The sequence below is a fragment of the Oculina patagonica genome, chromosome 4 (assembly GCF_052425735.1).
Source record: "Oculina patagonica isolate OP01 chromosome 4, crgOcupat, whole genome shotgun sequence".
NCBI lineage: Eukaryota > Metazoa > Cnidaria > Anthozoa > Scleractinia > Oculinidae > Oculina > Oculina patagonica.
In genome coordinates, this window is record NC_135761.1 from 19,073,122 (window position 1) to 19,092,379 (window position 19,258).

A 19,258-nucleotide genomic window follows, 5' to 3' on the forward strand; every position below is an offset into this window, starting at 1 on the left:
CTAAATGCCAATTTTCAAGGAGATTTATTTTCCATATTGGCAATATGTACAAATGCAAGATTACGCTGTGCGAATGAAAAGATTTCGTTTTTTTTTAATCAGGTAAAAAACAATAGCGTAAAAGGCGGACGACTTTTGAAATCTCGCGGGAAGCTGAATTTTAAACCTAGCCGATAAAAAATGGGAATATACAAAAGTATATCAGTTCAAGAGGCCCTATGCGCCAACTTGGCTCCAGAGGACAAGTGAAGTGAAGTGATATCAATTCAAATTTTCCTTCTAGCAGGCTAATTTTGTTTTCAGTCCTGGTGCGTTTGATATGAACTAATATTGGATACCAATTTGTTTTGCAGAAAACGAGCGATAATTATTCTACAGTGATTCTAATTTTCTGAAATTTTGTGCAGGTATTCTCACTCGTAGAAGAACCAACTGTTATTCATTATTGAAGAAATACATATAACTGTTCAAAACTATAGGGCTTTTTTGACCGTCTTATGATTTCTGCTTCAATCTGAAATTATATCGATCTTATGCTTCTAGGTAGCGACAGTTTTGCTATACAATATATACTTTCGGTGTGAATAGTTTAACTTTTTCGGCTATTAGCAGGCTAATTTTGTTTTCAGTCCTGGTGCGTTTGATATGAACTAATATTGGATACCAATTTGTTTTGCAGAAAACGAGCGATAATTATTCTACAGTGATTCTAATTTTCTGAAATTTTGTGCAGGTATTCTCACTCGTAGAAGAACCAACTGTTATTCATTATTGAAGAAATACATATAACTGTTCAAAACTATAGGGCTTTTTTGACCGTCTTATGATTTCTGCTTCAATCTGAAATTATATCGATCTTATGCTTCTAGGTAGTGACAGTTTTGCTATACAATATATACTTTCGGTGTGAATAGTTTAACTTTTTCGGCTAGCTAATCAGGCGTCTGAATTCAATTTTTCACTGGTAATAGATATCGTAAAAACCGTTTAGCAAGTACGAGAAAGAAAAACAGAGAAAATGGTCCTACCTCAAAGCTCGAAGGGTCGCTTTTCTGTTCCAAGTACCTGCTGAACAACTCACCGGTAAAGGAATGATGAGTAAGCTACGTGTACAATTGAGTTTTCAGCCTTTTTGTTGACTTTGGTTCGTGTTCGGACCAGTTTGTTGTTGACCACGAGTCGTGCTGTTTTGATAGTTCAATACATCACTGATAAAATTTATGACAGTCGCTTTGTCTTTATACAATAAGAATAAAGATTTTGACTTCCTGTTACGTCGAGTCGAACAAATATAAAGTTATTATCGGGGTAAAAATTACGCGCTGTTTTTCACAAAAAAACCACGAAGAGTTTTTCAAATACGAAAAATTGGATGATAGATAACTTTTTTCCGTAGCAAGTTCCCGATTGAATTCCCTGTCTGTGTAGACCTAAACGAGCAGTTATTTTGTATTTTTTGTGATCCGAGTTGGAAACTCTTAGTTCGCAGTGCTTGTCAACACGGACGGTTTTGACTTGTTTTTTCAAAGGAAGAATAATAGGAAAAAATCGCATTCAGGTCGTTTCTTTTAATTGTCACAGGACAAGAGCCACTGGATTGAGAAAAGATTTTATGAAGAGCAGACATCATTATTTGGAAACCTTTAACAGTGTATTTGCTTTTACTAATAACATGAGATTTTTACATTAAAATATTCATGGCGCTTTGCTGTTGATTGTTCACATCTCACGGGTTTGTTTAGTTTCTTCGTTGTCTTTATTATTAAACATGTCATGTATACTACTGTTTTTATTCAACCGACGATATGCGGTATTTACTTTTCGCAACTAGGTGTGAAAACGTTTCTTTTCGCGAAAAAGTTGAAATCGTTTCGTAATAAAATATTATAATGGCGAATCATCACTGCATCATTTTTTGAGCTTGATTTTGTAATTCCATATTTCCATTGTTAGTTTTTTTCTGTTCCCTCAGTCTAGTGGGTGCAGTTCTTGTCCGCTATATTGAAAGAAGTAAAATTATTTTAAAATAAATAAAACCAGGGTAACATAAACTAGTGCATTCGTCTCTGTTAAGACACTTATTTGTAGAAATACGGAAATAAAAAAAATTGCAGATTTAAAGAAGAGACTCATTTGGTACTGAGGTACAATTGCCCTGAACGTGAGACTAGAAAATGTTGTGTTGGAGTTGATGTCGGTTTTCGAACATTGCAGCATACAAATAACATCTCCGTGAAAATATTCATTTCAGTCAAACATATCTAATTAAACACTATTCTCTTATTATCCAGTTTTAACCCCTTTCAATATAAAACGTGTAGATGTTTTATCATCCATTCGGTCTTTTAATGTTTCGTACCTACCATTTTTTCTCCTGATCTTTGCCCTTCAGTATTTTTCCATTAAAAATCGAATATTTAGCGCCGACCACATCATTTACTCTTGGGCCGCGCGTCGAAGTGTTTAATGTAATGTAACTATCGATAGTTTTCAATTTTAATTGTATCTTTCAATGTTTCCAGTTTATCTCAATCTAAATGAACGCGACATATTTTTACAATCAAGAGGTCCACTGAATAGATTCATTAGGTTTTTTCACTTCTTTATCCTTTTTGTTTCATTTTTGGTTTGCGTTTTTTTCTTACCCATATCCGCAGTGAAAGCCGTGTTTAGGTGCAATGATGACACCTTGCCAAGATATGGATCTTCGTTGATGTAGTCGTTTATCACAAAAATCATTCAAATTTACCATTACTGTTTTTCATTTGCGGGAAATTCTAAGTAAAGGCTGTGTAGCTGTGAAAGGAGTCGCCTTCAGAACAACACAGCATGGAAATTGCATCTCATGATCAGTACAAATATTCATTTGAGTTGAACATCGTTAAACTCAATTGTCTTATTTTCCAATTCTTATTTATATGGTTGGCTCTCATATGTTTACAGAAATCTTTGATTTCTCTATGAAGGTGAATGTGCGCCAACCACTAAATGACTCTTCGACCTTGCATCAAAAGTGCTTCAAGTAATAACTACCGATTACAGTGTTTGCTTCTAATTGTATCTTTCAGTGATTCATTTTAGTTGCTCCTCTCTATCTTGTGACCGCGGTATTTTACCAACTTCCAGTAGTCTAGTCCTCAACATTCATTTAGTTTTTCTTCTTAATAGGGTTTACGGCGCGTTCTTCCTTCTGGAACATGCTAATAAAATTTACCTCACTCATATATGCAGAAAAAAGCCTTTTAAGGCGCGATGAGACGACTTAGCCGACACATTAAGTTTTAGATGACTGTTCAATTTTTCACAAAATATTAATTATTCTCTTTTGAAATTCTTTTCAACGTTTTTTCAGACAATTTTCATAAATTATATAGACCCACTGTATGTAGAAGTAGTTGGCAGAACTGAATTTGGTACAGCGTTTGGCGATGTTCTTTCGCGTAAAGGTCGTTAATTTCGTTTTTCTTTTTTTCGTTCGACACTGTTTGGCCATATATAATAGTGACGATTTATTGGTTCTGTTGAGTGTAGTTAGCTGTATTTACACCATGTTTTAAGTTTGTTTTTAGAGATATTCTTTATTTTAATGGGCATTTTTATAGAGGCACAAAGCGAAAAATTTACTTGAAATTCCCGTCCCACTGAAACAAGTTGCCAATTCTCGGCTATTCACGCTGTATAGACTAGGGTTTTCGTTCGTCACTGTAAAGCGATTTTCGTCTGAGAGATTCTGAGATTAACTGCAGCCGCGATTCGACAGATGCCTATAGTAATAATTATCGATTACAGTGTTAGCTTCTAATTGAATTTTTTGGTTCATGTTAGTAGTTCTTCTCTATCTTGTTACCGCGGTTTTTTTCAAGGTCCAGTACTTTATTTAATACTTACATTTAGATTTTCTTTTGGACTCTTTTTTTGAAACATTTTTGGCTTGTTCCTGCTTCTGGAACACGCTAATAAAATTTGTCTTCCTCATACCTGCAGTGAAAGTCATGTTAAAATGACAACTCTCAGTTCTTTCATCACAAAATTCTTCTCATTTGCCATTCTTTTTAGAAGTTTTCGCGAAAAAATCTCACCATTTATTTAGAGCTATAGTAAGTAGAATGCTGGATTTGGTACAGCTTTTGGTGATATTAGTTCGCGTAAAGGTCTTAATTTCGTATTTCTTTTTAATTTCTTACTCAAAAATGTTAGTAAGAGACAAAACAATTGTTCCGGTTGAGTTTCCTGGCGTTTTAGCGTGTTTGAGAGATGTTCTTCAATGTAAAGGCAATTTTTGTAGAGGCGCCAAGTGAAAAGTTTTCTGGTTATGCCTGTCCCTCAGAAGTAGGTCGCCAAATCTCGGTTATTCACAGCGTAGACTCGAGTTTCCGTAACTCAAAAACGATCTTACTTTGAAAGCTTCTAAGAATTACTGCAGCCGCAGTTCGGCTAATATCACTGAGAATTAAATAGCGATCGGCTCCCCATGTTTTTTAATTGCCTGATCCTGATAGTGCTTAAAAAAATACTATAAACTTAATTTGGGATGTAGTCGAGTTCCACAACACAGAAGATATAGTCGCATCAGTATGCAAATATTCAGTAACATATCGCAAAGTAAAATCCTTGGTAACTAATATCCATGCACAGTTCCATGTAACGTACGCCAATTTTTAACGAGCTGATTTTGTAATAAGAAAAAGGGAGAGCTATGAAATTTGAAATTTATTTAAACATGTTTGTAGCATAGCCGAATGATAACAATTTAGCAGATAAATAAACTCTCGTGATATGGGACAAATTAATGATGTAAAAATCACTAGAGGAATTTCGTTTTAGTTCCTCTCATTATCGCCCAATCCGAGATCACGCGGTTTTAAACTTTTCTTTAATCACAAAAAATATGATTATTTTGTTAACAAATAATATATAGCCTGTACTTCAAAGTAACTAATTAGTTTTCTTTTTCTGAAGATTTGATTTAAGAGCTCTTGTTTTGCCACGCTTGTAAACGCAGACGAATTTGACTTGTTTGTCAAAAGCCAAATATAAAATTCCCATTCAGCTCGTTCTTAACTTTGCTGAATGTCAAAAGGGTACCTCTGCCTTAAAAAAGGGCTCGTCATGAAGTGCCGAAAAGTCGATATATATGATTACACTTTATCAAAGAATTGACATTTCAAGACATGTTGAATCTTTGGCTTTGCTGATGATTGTTCAGTCTCACGGGTTTGTTTGGTTTCTAAAGGTTTTTCTATATTATCATTAATAAACATGTCAATCATATACAGTTGTATACGTGTTTTTTCCATAAATGTATTTTAATGAAGCAAAATGTTACAATGTTTATTTTATTTTTCCAAAATTTTAGTGAAAACGTTTTTCTTTCCCGAAACAAATCGAGTGGATTCAGTACTCTGGCAAATCGATCACACCAACTGTGTGTTCATGTTGCCGGTGACACCATACTCCGATTGATCTAAAATTTCTTTTTCTGCAACCCTGCGATCTATTTAAATACATAATTGAAATCGAGAAGCGACCAAGTTATGCAAATTTTAGAGAGCAATTTTTCTGTTCCCGCGTTTTATTGCCTAGTATCCTTAAAATCGCTGGAGAGTGTTAAATGTCGGTTGACCTCGTGATTTAAATCTTTCTCAGGCGAAATGGTGCAGGTTTCATTATGGAATTTCTTGATCTCCGAGCGACGGGAGTTTGTTATTTATATACCGACCTATCAACCTCGTGGCGAAAATTACATCTCTCGCGCCGATATCTTACAAATCAGTCTGAAATGAAAATTATCAACGAAATCACATTGAAATGACTCCTTTTACGATTTCTAGTTTTTAATAAAAGATAGCTACACATGTACAAGGCTGTTCTCAACATTTTGTATCTCGTTCAGGTTGAACTTGGCTATGAAAATAAAGGAAAGGAGTACATTGTGATGGGAAAAACACCCTTCCGGTTTTAGCTTTAATTCTGCGGCACTAACTCGGTACCGTTGTTAATCCTTTCACAAAAAATTTCCACCTCAAACTTGGTAGAATACTTTCAAAATGAAGATCCACATATATTCATTGACTACGTAAGAATCTCATATCATATATATATATATCGAGACGGAACATTTTTGGATTAGCGAGAAGCTAAAAAAGGTTATATTTTTCTTCTTCTTTCAATTCAAATGCACTCAAAATTCTACAAAATTAAACAACACGGAGCATGGGCTAAACATTTTTCCTCTGCAAATATCTCGACTCTCTTCTTGCCGGTAAACATAAAAATGTTACTTTTGCCGAGAGCTAATTATATAAAATTGCTTCTTTTTACTGAATTGCGCTAGTTTGTGAAGTCTGTGAAGGGTTAGGGCTGTGATCAGGTAAAGAACAGAATAAGGCGCCAGAGCAAACAGATTGTCAGCGATAATTCACTTGTTAACAATTTTCTTAGTTTATGTTGTAGTTCGTTTTGTCCGTGTTTTATTTGGCCCTTTTTCTACTCAAATATTCTCGCTTAACTAAACACGAAAATTTTCAGTGTACACACAATTTTCAGAGTCACATAATTTTCAGTGTACATACAATTTTCAGAGTCACCAGTGTACACGTTGCAAACCTGACTTCAGTTCTTGGGCATCTTTGTCGTTTTAGAAAAATAAATTTTCAACTTACCTTCGCATCCTCGTCCTCCTTTTTCCTCTCATCGTATTGTCCGTTGACGAAGCAGTTTTGATAAATGCTTGAACTGTTTACATACTTCTCAGTAAAAATCACACTTTTTGGTCAATTGAGCGCTACTTATCAACAATGAAACGCAATCTAATGAAGCCATTAGTCTAGTACCCAGGCGTTCTCTTCCCACTAACTCGTGACGTCGCGGATAACCTACGCATTACGTCACAGCATGTTCCCAGGACAATGGTCGCACCATGCGCTCGGTCTACAACGAATGTCAAAAGGACTAGGTCGAGTCGGGATTTATTCCCATTTAAAAGGGTGCTTGCAGTTGGATAAACTGTAAAGTTAAACTGTATTATGGTTTAAAATCCAAACCTCAAGCTAAAAATGTCCCATTTGGATTTCGCTCAATAAAATTAATTGCATAACATCTGGAAAATAAACTATTTAGGACAACTCTGAACCCGCAGGTACCAAGTAATCTGGAATTGTATAACTATTCCTTCCTCTCCATCCCAAGCAATTTATCTATTGCATTTTTTTCGAATTAATTCTTTCTTCCCATCCACGGCTGCGTTTTGTTTACAGCAAATGCAAGTAACAAGTTACATGAAACGTTTACACGGTCCATATTATTAAAGAGAAACAAATGATTTTGCGGTAAAATAACTTGGAGACAGCACACATTTCTCTGTCACTTATCTTGTCATTTATTCAACTGAATAGACGTAATAGTACAAGGCAGGGTAGCGAGAGATTAGGGAATGGGCTATACACAATACCAGAACTAGCCATAACCATAGTAGCAGAGAGTAATTATAATAAATTCTAAAGAACAATGAGTTCAGTTCAACAATAAATGAGTCCATTTGTGCTCACTGTTCAGGGAATGACAGGCATTCCTAATCACACAGCTGTAATAAGGTAGCTAATCTGTTTATGATCTAATCACTTGTAAAACAAGGTGTGTTAAACAGTACCAATCACATTCAAGAACTTTGTCATAACCACCCACGGTAAGCTCCTGCAGCAGCTTTGCCTGGAAGCCGCCTAAGCCTGAGGTTTTGGAACTTCTTCAACGAAGATCCGGGATACTGATTTATACCCTGTGTAGGCGTCAGTACCTCCTCCATAACCCTGGCAATCACCGACCCAGAATCCCACGCGCACCTTGCCTTTGTGGATGTTGTTACAGTGCCCCTCAATATGGCGGACACGGTGCAGATCTTGAGTGTTGCCTTCCCACATGTACACAATACCGTCAATTGGCAGGGGAGCTGCACATTCAGCACCGTTAAAAGTGAAATACCAGCGTTTGCAACAGGTTCTGCACTTGTAGATTCTCAGGGCACCAGTCCAGTAAACATGGAGGGCTGTGTCAGAGAAGTTCTTGGTAAACACACAGTCCTGTAAAAAATATTTTATAGACTGTCTTTTAAAAAACGTAGATGATTACATGTTATTTTTTTCTTGTTTGTTGCATCTGTGTAAAGCAATAGTAAACATTACTCTTAAACAACATGAATCGAATATGCAATTTTCAAACATACCTTTGTATGTTATCCGGTGTAAGCAATGAAAAAATAACAACTGGTAACAAGGGATCTTTTAAACTAAAGGAATGTTCCTCGGAGTTTTGTTTGAAATTTACATGTAAGTATTTCCAAAGAAGCCTGAAAAATTCTCAGCTTTAATGTAAAAAAATTGCATATGTTAAAGTGAAATCAACAATGTACTAATCGTTCACCTTGATCAGACCGTAGTCTGTTTGGTCATTCAAGTTCTGCCATGCGCACTCTTTCCAGTTCTTATAAGACATCGTACCAGGAGTCCCAGGGCATCCACTTGTTCCAGTCTCTCCGCGCTCCCCTTTTTGGCCGCTAGGACCGTGGACACCAAGTTCTCCCTTTGGTCCTTGCAATCCGTCGTCGGCAATAATTTCTTCTGCCGGCCAAAGCATGCCGCGATGTCGCCAATAGTGTGCGCCGGGAATGTCATTGATAACAGTTTTGAGATATTTCAGTGTTAAGTTTATCAACGTCCTGATTATAGGACGGGCGAGGAAGGATCGATCTATGGAGAACCTGACACACGGATATCTGTTTGGCACTTGTGGCTTGAAGAAGGTGGGTCACCAGATCTGCTAAAGCCGACCCGACCGTCTCAGGGCGTGCAAATTTGGCTGTTAAGTCGTTGGAGCCTAACTCCACAATCACTGGTCCGGACTTAAGCGCGTTATGTCCTCGAAGTCGCAGGAGAAGGTTTTGGAGATCGTTCGTCCGCCTTTGCCCAAGAAATGAAGGGAGCAAGTAGACCCTAAACCAAGGTCTTGCTCGCAGTTAGAATCTTTCCCCCGTATCAGAAATGTATTGAAACAGTGAACAAAGGAGTGACCAAGGATTAAAACTTTCGGCTTACTGGGACTAGCCATAAGGGGAAAGAAAACAAGAAAGTACTTAACTCTTTCCACAGGCAGAGGAACGAAGAAACTTGTTTCTGGTGATCCTGTTTGCTTGGAGCTCAAACTGTAGTGTGAGCCTGTTTACTAGATAGAAAAGCTTTTATCTGTCCCTGAACTCCATGAGTTGTGACGTAAGGGAAATGGCTAGGAAAACTCCAATAATTAAGTTAACTATAATAGAATAATGTATTTCTTCAAACGGAAACCTAAAATTACTAAATTAACCCTAATCTAATAGAGTTTTCCGATTAAACGGAAATGGAACGACTTTTTCCGCCTGTTATAGCTAATTAGATGCAAAGTGCCGTTTGTTTCAATTTTTACAATGAAATTTCAGTTGTTATTCATTGTTTACGAGTAGATTAAATTAGCAATCCTTGCAGTAAATACAATGTCTCGTGGTGGAATGCAAACTATACTCTTTTTAAACTGCTTGAAAATCAAGATACAATATTTACGTATCACAGTTTTCCCAGAAAAATATATTGAAAACAGCAGTATATTTTCTGAGACAACTGAAGAAAAATGTTTTTAGGTGCAAAGTATCCATGGTGTAAAAAAATAGTTACTGAAAGGAGGCGGCTTTTTTATCGCATACGTAAAAGCCTGTGAAACCTGTGAAACTCACAAGTAACGTAAAACAAAGAACGACCAAGACAACAAAGAACCTCGAAACAACAAAAAGCAGGAAAGCAATACAGGCGCGTAGGAGGGGGGGTTCGAGGGGTTCGAACGAACCCCCTTTGGAGGTCAATAATGGAGGACCGAAAACACAAACTGTTGATTTTCAGCTTTTAGCAAATAGTGGGGGAATGGAAAACAAACTTTGAGAGTTGCAGCTTTTAAATTACCCTGCACGAAAACGCTAAAAGCATCGGGAAAGTATTAAATTGTTAGGAGAATGGATCTAAGTGCCCTAGTATTATATGTAGTCAAAATAAATAATCCCATTGCTGAAAAAGTATTTCCTTAACAGGCGTCCGGGATTTGATAAATGAAGTATCAATAAACAAAATGCGGGGATTACAATTTCGGGGGACCCAGGTGATACGTGCATTCATAGTTAGTACTAACTATGGTGTATTTAGTGCATATTGACGATTTGACGCCGCTTTTAGTACATTGAAGGTGGAGCCGGGGTGGGGGCTTAACCTTTGCAGCACACATCAAGCTTTTGTAAAACGTTTAGTGTACTAAGCCGGTATGTATGTATGAATATATCAAGTTAACAAAACGCCGGAAATATTGTTGTTATGACTAAAAATACCAGTTATTTTACACTCCATCGAGTTTGAAATATTGACGTACACAATGCTGAAAATAGCATTTCCGGGCCTCTAGATTCAAAATATTCAGGGGGGACATGCCCCCAGATCCCCCTAGAGGCTCGCGCCTTCGGCGCTCGTATTAAATAACCCCCCTTAATAAATATTCCTGTCAATACGAACACCCTTACAAAAACTTCAGCTACGCGCCTGCAATAGCACCCAAAACAAAGAAACATTTTACAAGTTCTTACACCAGAGTAAACCCCAAACGTTAACGAACATGAAAGTTTTCGCAGCATAACTTTTTCACAACTTATTTTCCATCCAAACAGTTGCCATTTGTGGAACTTCACACTTCTCTAAGGTTTTGCAACTTGCTTTTTGCCACCAAATAAATAGAAATTTGGGAGTTGAAAATGAGGCGGTATCTTTTTGTTCTATTGTTTTCTTTTCATTAGCACATAAAAATTCCACGGGTAAACATAATATATCACCTTTTTTGTCGCACCTTAGGAGCGAGTACAACAGGCGAACATCACACGTATCTTGTTTTCTATCTTGCCTTTTGTTTCAGAATTAATTCTTCTTTCTTTCGAAACTGTGGCCATGTCATGTGGGCTGACTGCCTTCAGATATGCCATTTGACGAGAGCAATACTTTTTTGAGAGCTGCACTGCATGGTGATATTACACTGCCCTCGAGTTGTGGACAACACGCGCGGAAGAAAAAGTTACCAAAGCGTAAAATGTCAAATCATCGATACACACCTATTGAGAATGATGATTGTGCAGGCTGTTGAGAAATGTGGCCGCGAGTGGCGTAGCGTGCCCAGGTTAATAATTGGAAATATTTTTGTGCATTTTATTCGAAATAAAAAAGATTTTTTTTTAAATTCTTACATATTTTATTGGCAATGCACCACATTTTACTATATTGGTAAAAGCTCTCTATAACGAAACGTGGATCGCGCAAAATTTAAGATTTCCTGATTTCGAGTTTTCTGTTTACCGTTATTACGGTAATATCGATTTAGTGAGTAAGAAATACACATCATCAAAACTTCAATCCTAGAGCAATAACTAGTGTAACTTTTATGTCAATCCCATGAAGGGAAATTTTCGGTTTGGTCCCGAAAAAACTGTTGAACCCAGTCCCAAACTTGACAGCAACATCATTTTCTTCTGGGATAGCTTTTGACATTTTAGACTAACGTAGAATCCCACTTTCCTGAGGGATAGTAAAACAGAGAAAACAAGCCAGCAGATTAATGTACTTTTAATGGGTTAACTAAGTGAATTTAATAAGATTTTCAATAGGCGGAAAAATGTGTTCCATTTAAGTGAATTTTCCGCTAAATCGGAAAACTCTAATATACTTTTTAATTACGGAAACACCTTGCGACCAACACATAAAAGCCTTTATTCACCATAAAGCTCATTTAACATACAAGATACTTCCATTAACTGTATTTATTACGCTTAAACAGCAAGGAACCAGTGTTTACTTCTTAATTCTCAGCATTCTGTCTCAGAACTTGCCGGAGTAATGACGTTCCCCGTGTTTTATAAAATTTCACACCGTTGGTCTAAAAAAGAAATTTAAAAGAAATTTAATAGCCGGATTACAGACATACTTGTAGCTTAAGTTAAAATCTGTTTACGTGGCGGCCAGACGGTCTTCCTGCAAATCAAAACTCTCAAAGCGGGTAGCGATAACAGAAGAAAATATTTAAGCCATTTAATGTATTTCTCATACGATAGTTATTTTCGCTGACTTTTCTCGGACGAAAAGCGCCGGTTACCTGTCCTCTCCAATAAGTAATATTGTTCCAAGCCGTCGAGTGCTCCAATGTAAATATTTGCCATTTATAAGTGAATTGTTTGATAGTGAATATTTGAGTTCCGGGTGATTGCGTTTGTTTGACAGGACTTCTATTGCAAATAGAATGTGATTTATTATAATTAACACTTGGGGCAATAACCACTTGCTATAATTAACACTTCCTGTTTCTGCCAAGGAAGATTCACGGATCTTTGCAGGGTTCGAGATAAACCGCCCATATAGTACAGCATAGTAGAAGTATAACTTTGTTGGATTTTTATTTTAGGGGGTAAGAAACGATAGCTAAAATGGATCATAATTAAATAATCACGATCTCACTCTCTCGTCAAGCTTTATGACTAAACAAACAGGAAAAGGTTACCATACACACAGACGTTTGCGTGACACGCGTGACCCTTAGTCTCGCGCGCGCGTTCATTGAAGAACTGAGAATTTACATTTAAGATTGACTAATGACCTTTTAGTTCACTGCCGCTTATTGATGTGATGCCATCAGGAGCGATATAGTGTTTATGGGAATTAAAAGTCAGTAGTTTCCTTGGAATCAGAGATGGGAAATGTTCAAAGTATGTTTCCTTACTAACTGGATTTGAAGTTTTCCATGATCACAGTTGCTCGCGCGCTATCGACGAACTGAAGAGAAATAGAAGGTATGTGAGCTGACTAGGTAGTGGGGGTGAGGGTAGGGGTGGCTAAAAATGCGACTGCGTGTTTCCCAACGGAAACACATCTAAACTCTTAAAACTTATTCAGTAAAATTATTTTTAGGGCTTTTTAAGTTTACAGACCGAATATTACAGATAAAAAAGACAGCTGGGGCTTCCTTATTTCCCAGTATTAAACGTTTAGTGAGTGAGAAAAAAGGAATTTTCGTGATATGGCGTGGCACATATTTTTTATTCAGTGAAGAAAAATATTTCCTGTACTGAAAATCCGAAAATCGTACTTTTTTAAAACTGAAGTGTTTGCTATAGGGTGAATTAAAACATAAATGAAGAAAAAAAAAAAGATTTCGCATTTGTAGAAAAATTTTCCGTAAATTCCGCTTATTGCTTGTGTTGTCTGCGTGTGTTGTTTTAGAACATTGGAAAAATCTTTCCATTTGAATGCTTTTGTTTTGATTCCCTAAGATTAAATTTGGCGCAAAGCTCTAAAATGCTTAGCAAAACGAAACTTTCGTGATATGGGGCGTTAAGGCGTTAACGTTTGCAGTTCAATTGGGTGAGCGCTAATATGCATCTGCAACAAAGCTTTTTACCCAAAAACTGTTATCTGTGTTATGGCAAACTGTTCGCGTCTACGTTTGTTTTTAATTTTTGTGCGTATTGAGTTTGTTCCAATTATCTTAGGCCGACGGATTAGAAAAGCTCGCTATTTAGTTAATTTTACAGTGTCCATTTGACTACCCGGCATTACTAATCCTTTTTAGAACGATTTTAGGGCCAAAAACAACAACAACAAACCTGTTATTAATTCAGATGTCAGAAGGGAAGGCAAAATTAGTTCTTCAAGAAAGGAAAATTGGAAGCATTGCACCATGACTTTCAGGAAAATTAAAAGAATAAAATGTTAACCAAAATTGGAAAAGAATTTCGTGGTAACTGGGGCGAAATTGAAGAAGTAGAGTTGGCCGGGTGTTTACAGATATGTGTGTTCAAGAAAATCATGAGTGAAATATCATTTTTTTTATTTTGTTGTGCAACAGAAGGCAGAAAAAAAAATCCAAAAAAACAGTGGCAACAGAGTAAAACTGAGGCTGCCTTTTTGATACACGGAGTTTTAGCTTGAGCTCGGATGTCTCAGAGGTAACAGTTTCTTTAGAAACTAATAATTTTGTCTTTGGTACTGGCATTTCTCGCTTGGTCCTCATAGTTTTACGTGATTTGTGGAATCTTGTATTATCGCTATTTTTTTTTTACTTTTTTTCTTCTTTAGCTTCTTCTATTAAACTATACTTTGCAGCTTGTGCCTTTACGAATTTCCCAAATTTTGTACCTGTTGTAATTTTTGAAGTCTTCTGTGACATGCACTGTGGAAATCACTTGCAGTTTCAATGCGCTTTCAAAAATTTTAAAACTTTCAAACTTAAACCCGTTATTTTCACAAGCCAGTAACAACATTTGGTATATTTAGTAATTTTCGCGTAGCTGCGCATGCGTTTAATCCTGCAAATATGTCATAAGGAGAGTTCCGCAACTGAATGGCATCAAAAAGCAGACACATTTCCATTAATCTTCCTGCCTTTTATTTATAACAGCAAACGAGAAATCTTTACAAAGCACACCCAATAATCAAACGAATCGCTTGTTAAATAATTTAGCGAATTGATCACAGTCTCATTATAAGCGTTTATGCAGGAATGGAAGATTTGTCTCGAGATCTAAGCCTGAGGTTTGGGAACTTCTTCAACATAGATCCGGGACACTGAGTTCCAGCCTGTGTAGCCGTCAGCGTTTCCGTAACTGGGACAATTACCGATCCGGAATCCCACGCGCACCTTGCCTTTGTGGATGTTGTTGCAGTGCCCCTCAATATGGCGGACGCGGTGGAGATCTTTATGACCACGTCCTTTCCACATGTACACAACACCGTCAATTGGCAGGGGAGCTGCACATTCGGCACCGTTGAAAGTGAAGTACCAGCGTTTGCAGCAAGCGTCACAGTTGTAGATTCTCAGGGCACCAGTAAAGTAAACATGGAGGGATGTGTCAGAGAAGTTCTTGGTGAACACACAGTCCTGTAAAAAAAGTAATGATACTATGAAGGAAAATTAATACATAAATCAAAACATAAGTTCATTTTCAGCAAGAGAATGTCCGCGGAATTTTATAAGAGGTTGCTGTGTTTTTCTATGCAGTTTGAAGTTGCTCGCCTTTATATGTAAACTTCCTTGCGTTAGTTATATAGCACAGTCAAACACATTTTCTTTGATAAACTTATGACCCTTAAAAAATTACCTTGATCAGACCATTGTCTCTGCCGTCAGCAGTTTTCCACACGCACTCTTTCCAGTTCTTAAAAGACATCGCACCAGGAGTCCCTGGGTTTCCACTTGTTCCACTCTCTCCGCGCTGTCCTTTTTGACCGGGAGGACCCTGGACTCCAGGTTCTCCTTTTGCACCATCCGTCGCGTTAACACCAGGACTTCCTTTGGGACCCGGAGGTCCCTGGGGTCCAGTCTTCCCTGGGCTACCTCGGTCACCTTTGGTTCCTTCACGGCCATCACGGCCATCACGGCCTGGTGCCCCAGGCTTGCCGTGCATACCAGGGATACCGCCATAACAGCTGGTTTGCTGCTTGGAATAAGAAAAAATTGTGAGATACACTGACCTCGACTGCCGATTTTTTCATGAAGTGTGCAGTGTCTCTTTTATTTGCTTCATACTTTGGTTCCTGATATATATTTTCTTAGACTGAGGTAATCACCTAGAAGTGTATTTTATTATCAGCCGACAATTTTAATGAGAAGTTCAAGGAAGAAATTCCTTACGATAATTCTGTTAAGACACCTCTGTTATTTTTCCGATTTTATACAGATGCAACTTAATTTTAGCTTAAATCTTATTCTTATATATTGTAATATTTAACTTCTTTTTTAGGTACACTGAAAGGTTTCTTGTGACGTTTTAATTTTTACCTTTTTCTAGGGCCTCTGTTGACAACAGTTGTAAATGTAAAACCGATGTAGTAACTCCAATGAAAAAAAGGCTTACTTACTTACAAAGAAACCGAACGTTTTCTTGGGGCAAAATTTTTGGCTGCCTTGCTACTCTGGTTTTGAAAATGCGTGTTTAGTGACTTGTGTTTTTTTTTTTTTGCTCCCAGCGGAATAGGTTTTTTAACTTCATTAAACACCGTTAAATCGCAGTTAAGTTGTGAAGTTTTACCCTTTAATGTCACTGAGGTAAACAGTTTTTAAGGAAGATCTTTTTAGACGCAACAATTTTCTTTTTCCGTTCCTTTTCATGATGTTAATGTTGTAAATTACAAATTGTTTTTGTTTCCAATATTTCTACAGAAATTATTGACTTATTGATAAAATATGTATCTCGATGATTTCACATGTTCTGTTAGCTCAACTCGCTTCGTAGGTTTCGTTTCCACAGTATTTCGTTAGTGATGCTAATGCTTATGGGGAAGGGAGTGGGGCGAGGGAAGGTGATCTTTCTTACTACCCCCCTTGCACAGCGTTATAGAGGAATAAGGACATTTGACTTTGTCGCAGCCATTACCCACGAAATTAAATAAATATTAACGGGGCAAAAATTAACATTTGCAATAGGAAGTCGCTTACCATTTTGTAGGATGGTTGATTGGTTTTGTTATCTGCTGTTGCGCAGCAAACCAATAATGACATCGCAAACAGAGACAACAAGGAAACCACAGAGACTTTATGCGAAACGAAGGCCATTTTGTCTTCACGATTTGCTGCAAAGTTAGCAAAGACGATATTACTAAAACTTTCGAATTTTTTTCGCAATAACGATAGCATGGAGCAAGTCCTAAATGCCAATTTTGATTATTAAGGGTATTTGAATTCCGTTTTGGTAAAATGCTCAAATGTAAGATTACGATTAAGCTTTTTCAATCAGGTAAATAAAAACCAGCCTTAAAGGACGACTTTTAAAATCTCTCGCGGGAAGCTGAAATTTTAACCTAGCCGATAAAAAAATGGAATATATCCTGACGCGTTTGATAAGAAATAATAATGTGTACAAATTCCTTTCTTTTTTCAGATAACTAGTGATGATTTTTTTCTATTCTGTGGTGATACTAATTTTCTAAAATTTTGTGCAGATCTTTACACAAGTAAAAGAACTTCCAACAATTACTAATCCCACAGTATTTAACAATAAAGAAATATATAAAACAATTTATAACAGATAATGGCATTTTTGACCGTCTAATGATTTCTGCTTTAATCTGGAATGTTATCGATCTTATTTTTCTAGGAAGTGAATGTTGCTGTACAATTGATACGCGGAACATTCGGTGTAAATAGTTGAATTTTGTCGGCTTAACATGCGTCTGAATTCAATTGTCCACTAGCGATAGATATTGTGAAAACCGTTTAGCAAGTACGTGCAGAAAATACAAACTAACGGTCATACCTCAAAGCTCGAAGGGTCGCTTTTCTGTTCCAAGTACCTGTTGAACAACTGACTGTAAAGGAATGATAAGTAAGCTACGTGTACAATTGAATTTTCAGCCTTTGTGTTGACTTTGGTTCGTGTTCGGACCAGTTTGTTGTTGACCTTGAGTCGAACTGTTACAATAGCACATTACATCAATGATAATGTTTATGACAGTTGCTTTGTCTTTACCCAATAGGATTGAAGATTTATAGTCCCTTTTACGTTGAGTCGAACAAATATAAAGTTATTTTCGGGGTTAAAATTACGCGATGTTTTTCACAAAGAAACCACAAAGAGTTTTTTAAAAAAGAAAAATTGGATGATAGATAACTTTTTTCCACTACCAAGTCCCCGATTGAATTTTCTGTTTGTGTAGACTTAAACGAGCGATCCGAGTTAGAAACTCTCCGTTCGCAGTGCTTGTCAACACAGACGGGTTTGACTTGTTTGTTGAAATGAAGAGTAAAGGGAAAAATTATATTCAGGCAAATTCTTAGTTTGCTAAATTGTCACAAGACAAGAGCCACTAGATTGAGAAAAGATTTTTATGAAGAGCAGAAATTATTGATTGGAAACCTTAGCATTGTATTTCCTTTTTCATTTGCCTTAAAAGATTCATGGCGCTTTCGGGTCTTGATTATATTGTTTACATTATCGCGCTGGTTTGTTTGGTTTCTTCGTTGTCTTTATTATTAAACATGTCATGTTACTACTGTAACTCAACCGACGATATTTACTTTTCGCAACTAGTTGTAAAAACGTTTCTTTTCGCGAAAAAGTTGAAATCGTTTTGTGGTAAAATATATTATTGTGAATCATCACTGTATCATTTTTTGAGCTTGATTTTTTAATTCCATATTTAGATTGATTGATTTAGTCCTGTTACCTCAGTGTAACGAAATGTAGTTTTGACGTCCGCTAAATTGAAAGAAGTGAAATATTTTGGAAATAAATCAAACCAGGGTAACATAATGAAATACGGAACTAAAAATTTGTAGATTTAAAAAAAGAGACTGATTTGGTACTGAGATACAATTGCCCTGAACGTGGGGACGAAAAAATGTTGTGTTGGAGTTGATGTCGATTTTCGTACAACGCGGCATACAAATAACATCTCGGTGAAAATATTCATTTCAGTCGAACATCCCTAATTAAACACTATTCTCTTATTTTCCAGTTTTAACCCCTTTTCATATAAAACGGTAGATGTTTTATTATCCATTCGGTCTCTCAATCTTTCGTACCTACTAATTTTTTCTCCTGGTCTTTACTTTACCTTTATTTTGCCTTTAAAAATCGAATATTCAGCGCCGATCACAACATTCACTCTTGGGCCGCGCGTGTAAGTGTTAAATTTGATGTTACTGTCAATAGTTTTCAGTTTTAATTGTATCTTTCAATGTTTCCAGCTTATCTCAATCTAACTGACCGCGACATATTTTCACAGTCAAGAGGTCCCCTGAATGGAGTCATTTTTTTTTCGTAATCCTTTTTGTTTCTGTTTTTTTTTTTCGTTTTTTTTCTTGGCTTACTTTTTCTTCTGGAATACACCAACTACCCATATCCGCAGTGAAAGCCGTGTTTACGTGCACCCTGCCGAGATCTTCATTGATGTGGTCGTTTATCAAAAAAATCATTTAAATTTACCATTACTGTTTTTCATTTGCGGAAAATTCTAAGCAAAGGCTGTGTAGCCGTGACGGAGTCAGCTTCAGAACAACGCGATATGAAAATTGCATCTCATGATCAGTACAAATATTCATTTGAGTCGAACATCGTTAAACTCTATTCTCTTATTTACCAATTCTTATTAATAAGGCTGCTTCTCATATGATCACTGAAATCTTTGATTTCTCCAGTGCACCAAATCTCTCTCAGAGGTTG

At 36.8% G+C, this 19,258-nt stretch overlaps 3 protein-coding genes across 6 annotated transcripts in view; all 3 read right to left on the reverse strand.

Annotated features, from left to right (window-relative positions):
- LOC144651835 (uncharacterized) overlaps positions 1-19,258 on the reverse strand; it is a 216,332-nt gene that overhangs the window by 192,353 nt on the left and 4,721 nt on the right. Inside the window, exon 1 of one of the 4 annotated variants that reach the window (XM_078511860.1) lies at positions 6,663-6,796. The exons of 1 other annotated variant lie outside the window; for it this stretch is intronic. The gene's annotated coding sequence lies outside the window, so the exon portion shown is untranslated. Of the gene's footprint in view, positions 1-1,028; positions 1,162-6,662; positions 6,797-19,258 lie in introns of those variants that run through there. 2 more of the 4 variants (XM_078511861.1, XM_078511859.1) reach the window with 2 other exon arrangements.
- Positions 7,426-8,628, reverse strand: LOC144648215 (collagen triple helix repeat-containing protein 1-like). Its single transcript, XM_078507833.1, has 2 exons — positions 8,416-8,628; positions 7,426-8,075 (listed from the first exon to the last, which is right to left on the reverse strand). Exons 1-2 carry the CDS (start codon positions 8,626-8,628, stop codon positions 7,719-7,721), a joined length of 570 nt encoding a protein of 189 aa, XP_078363959.1. The 3' UTR covers positions 7,426-7,718.
- On the reverse strand, positions 14,462-17,634 carry LOC144651854 (uncharacterized). Its single transcript, XM_078511890.1, has 4 exons — positions 17,351-17,634; positions 16,534-16,667; positions 15,197-15,532; positions 14,462-14,976 (listed from the first exon to the last, which is right to left on the reverse strand). The coding sequence occupies exons 2-4, from the start codon at positions 16,648-16,650 to the stop codon at positions 14,620-14,622; spliced, it is 810 nt and encodes a 269-aa protein (XP_078368016.1). The 5' UTR covers positions 16,651-16,667; positions 17,351-17,634; the 3' UTR covers positions 14,462-14,619.

Coding starts and splice junctions, on each gene's coding strand:
- LOC144648215 (XM_078507833.1), bottom strand. CDS start 8,628: ATGCTTTGGCCGGCAGAAGAAATTATTGCCGACGACGGATTGCAAGGA. Junction 8,076..8,415: donor CAGACTACGGTCTGATCAAG/GTGAACGATTAG, acceptor TATTTTTTACAG/GACTGTGTGTTTACCAAGAA.
- LOC144651854 (XM_078511890.1), bottom strand. CDS start 16,650: ATGGCCTTCGTTTCGCATAAAGTCTCTGTGGTTTCCTTGTTGTCTCTG. Junction 15,533..16,533: donor ATCAACCATCCTACAAAATG/GTAAGCGACTTC, acceptor TATTCCAAGCAG/CAAACCAGCTGTTATGGCGG. Junction 14,977..15,196: donor GAGACAATGGTCTGATCAAG/GTAATTTTTTAA, acceptor CTTTTTTTACAG/GACTGTGTGTTCACCAAGAA.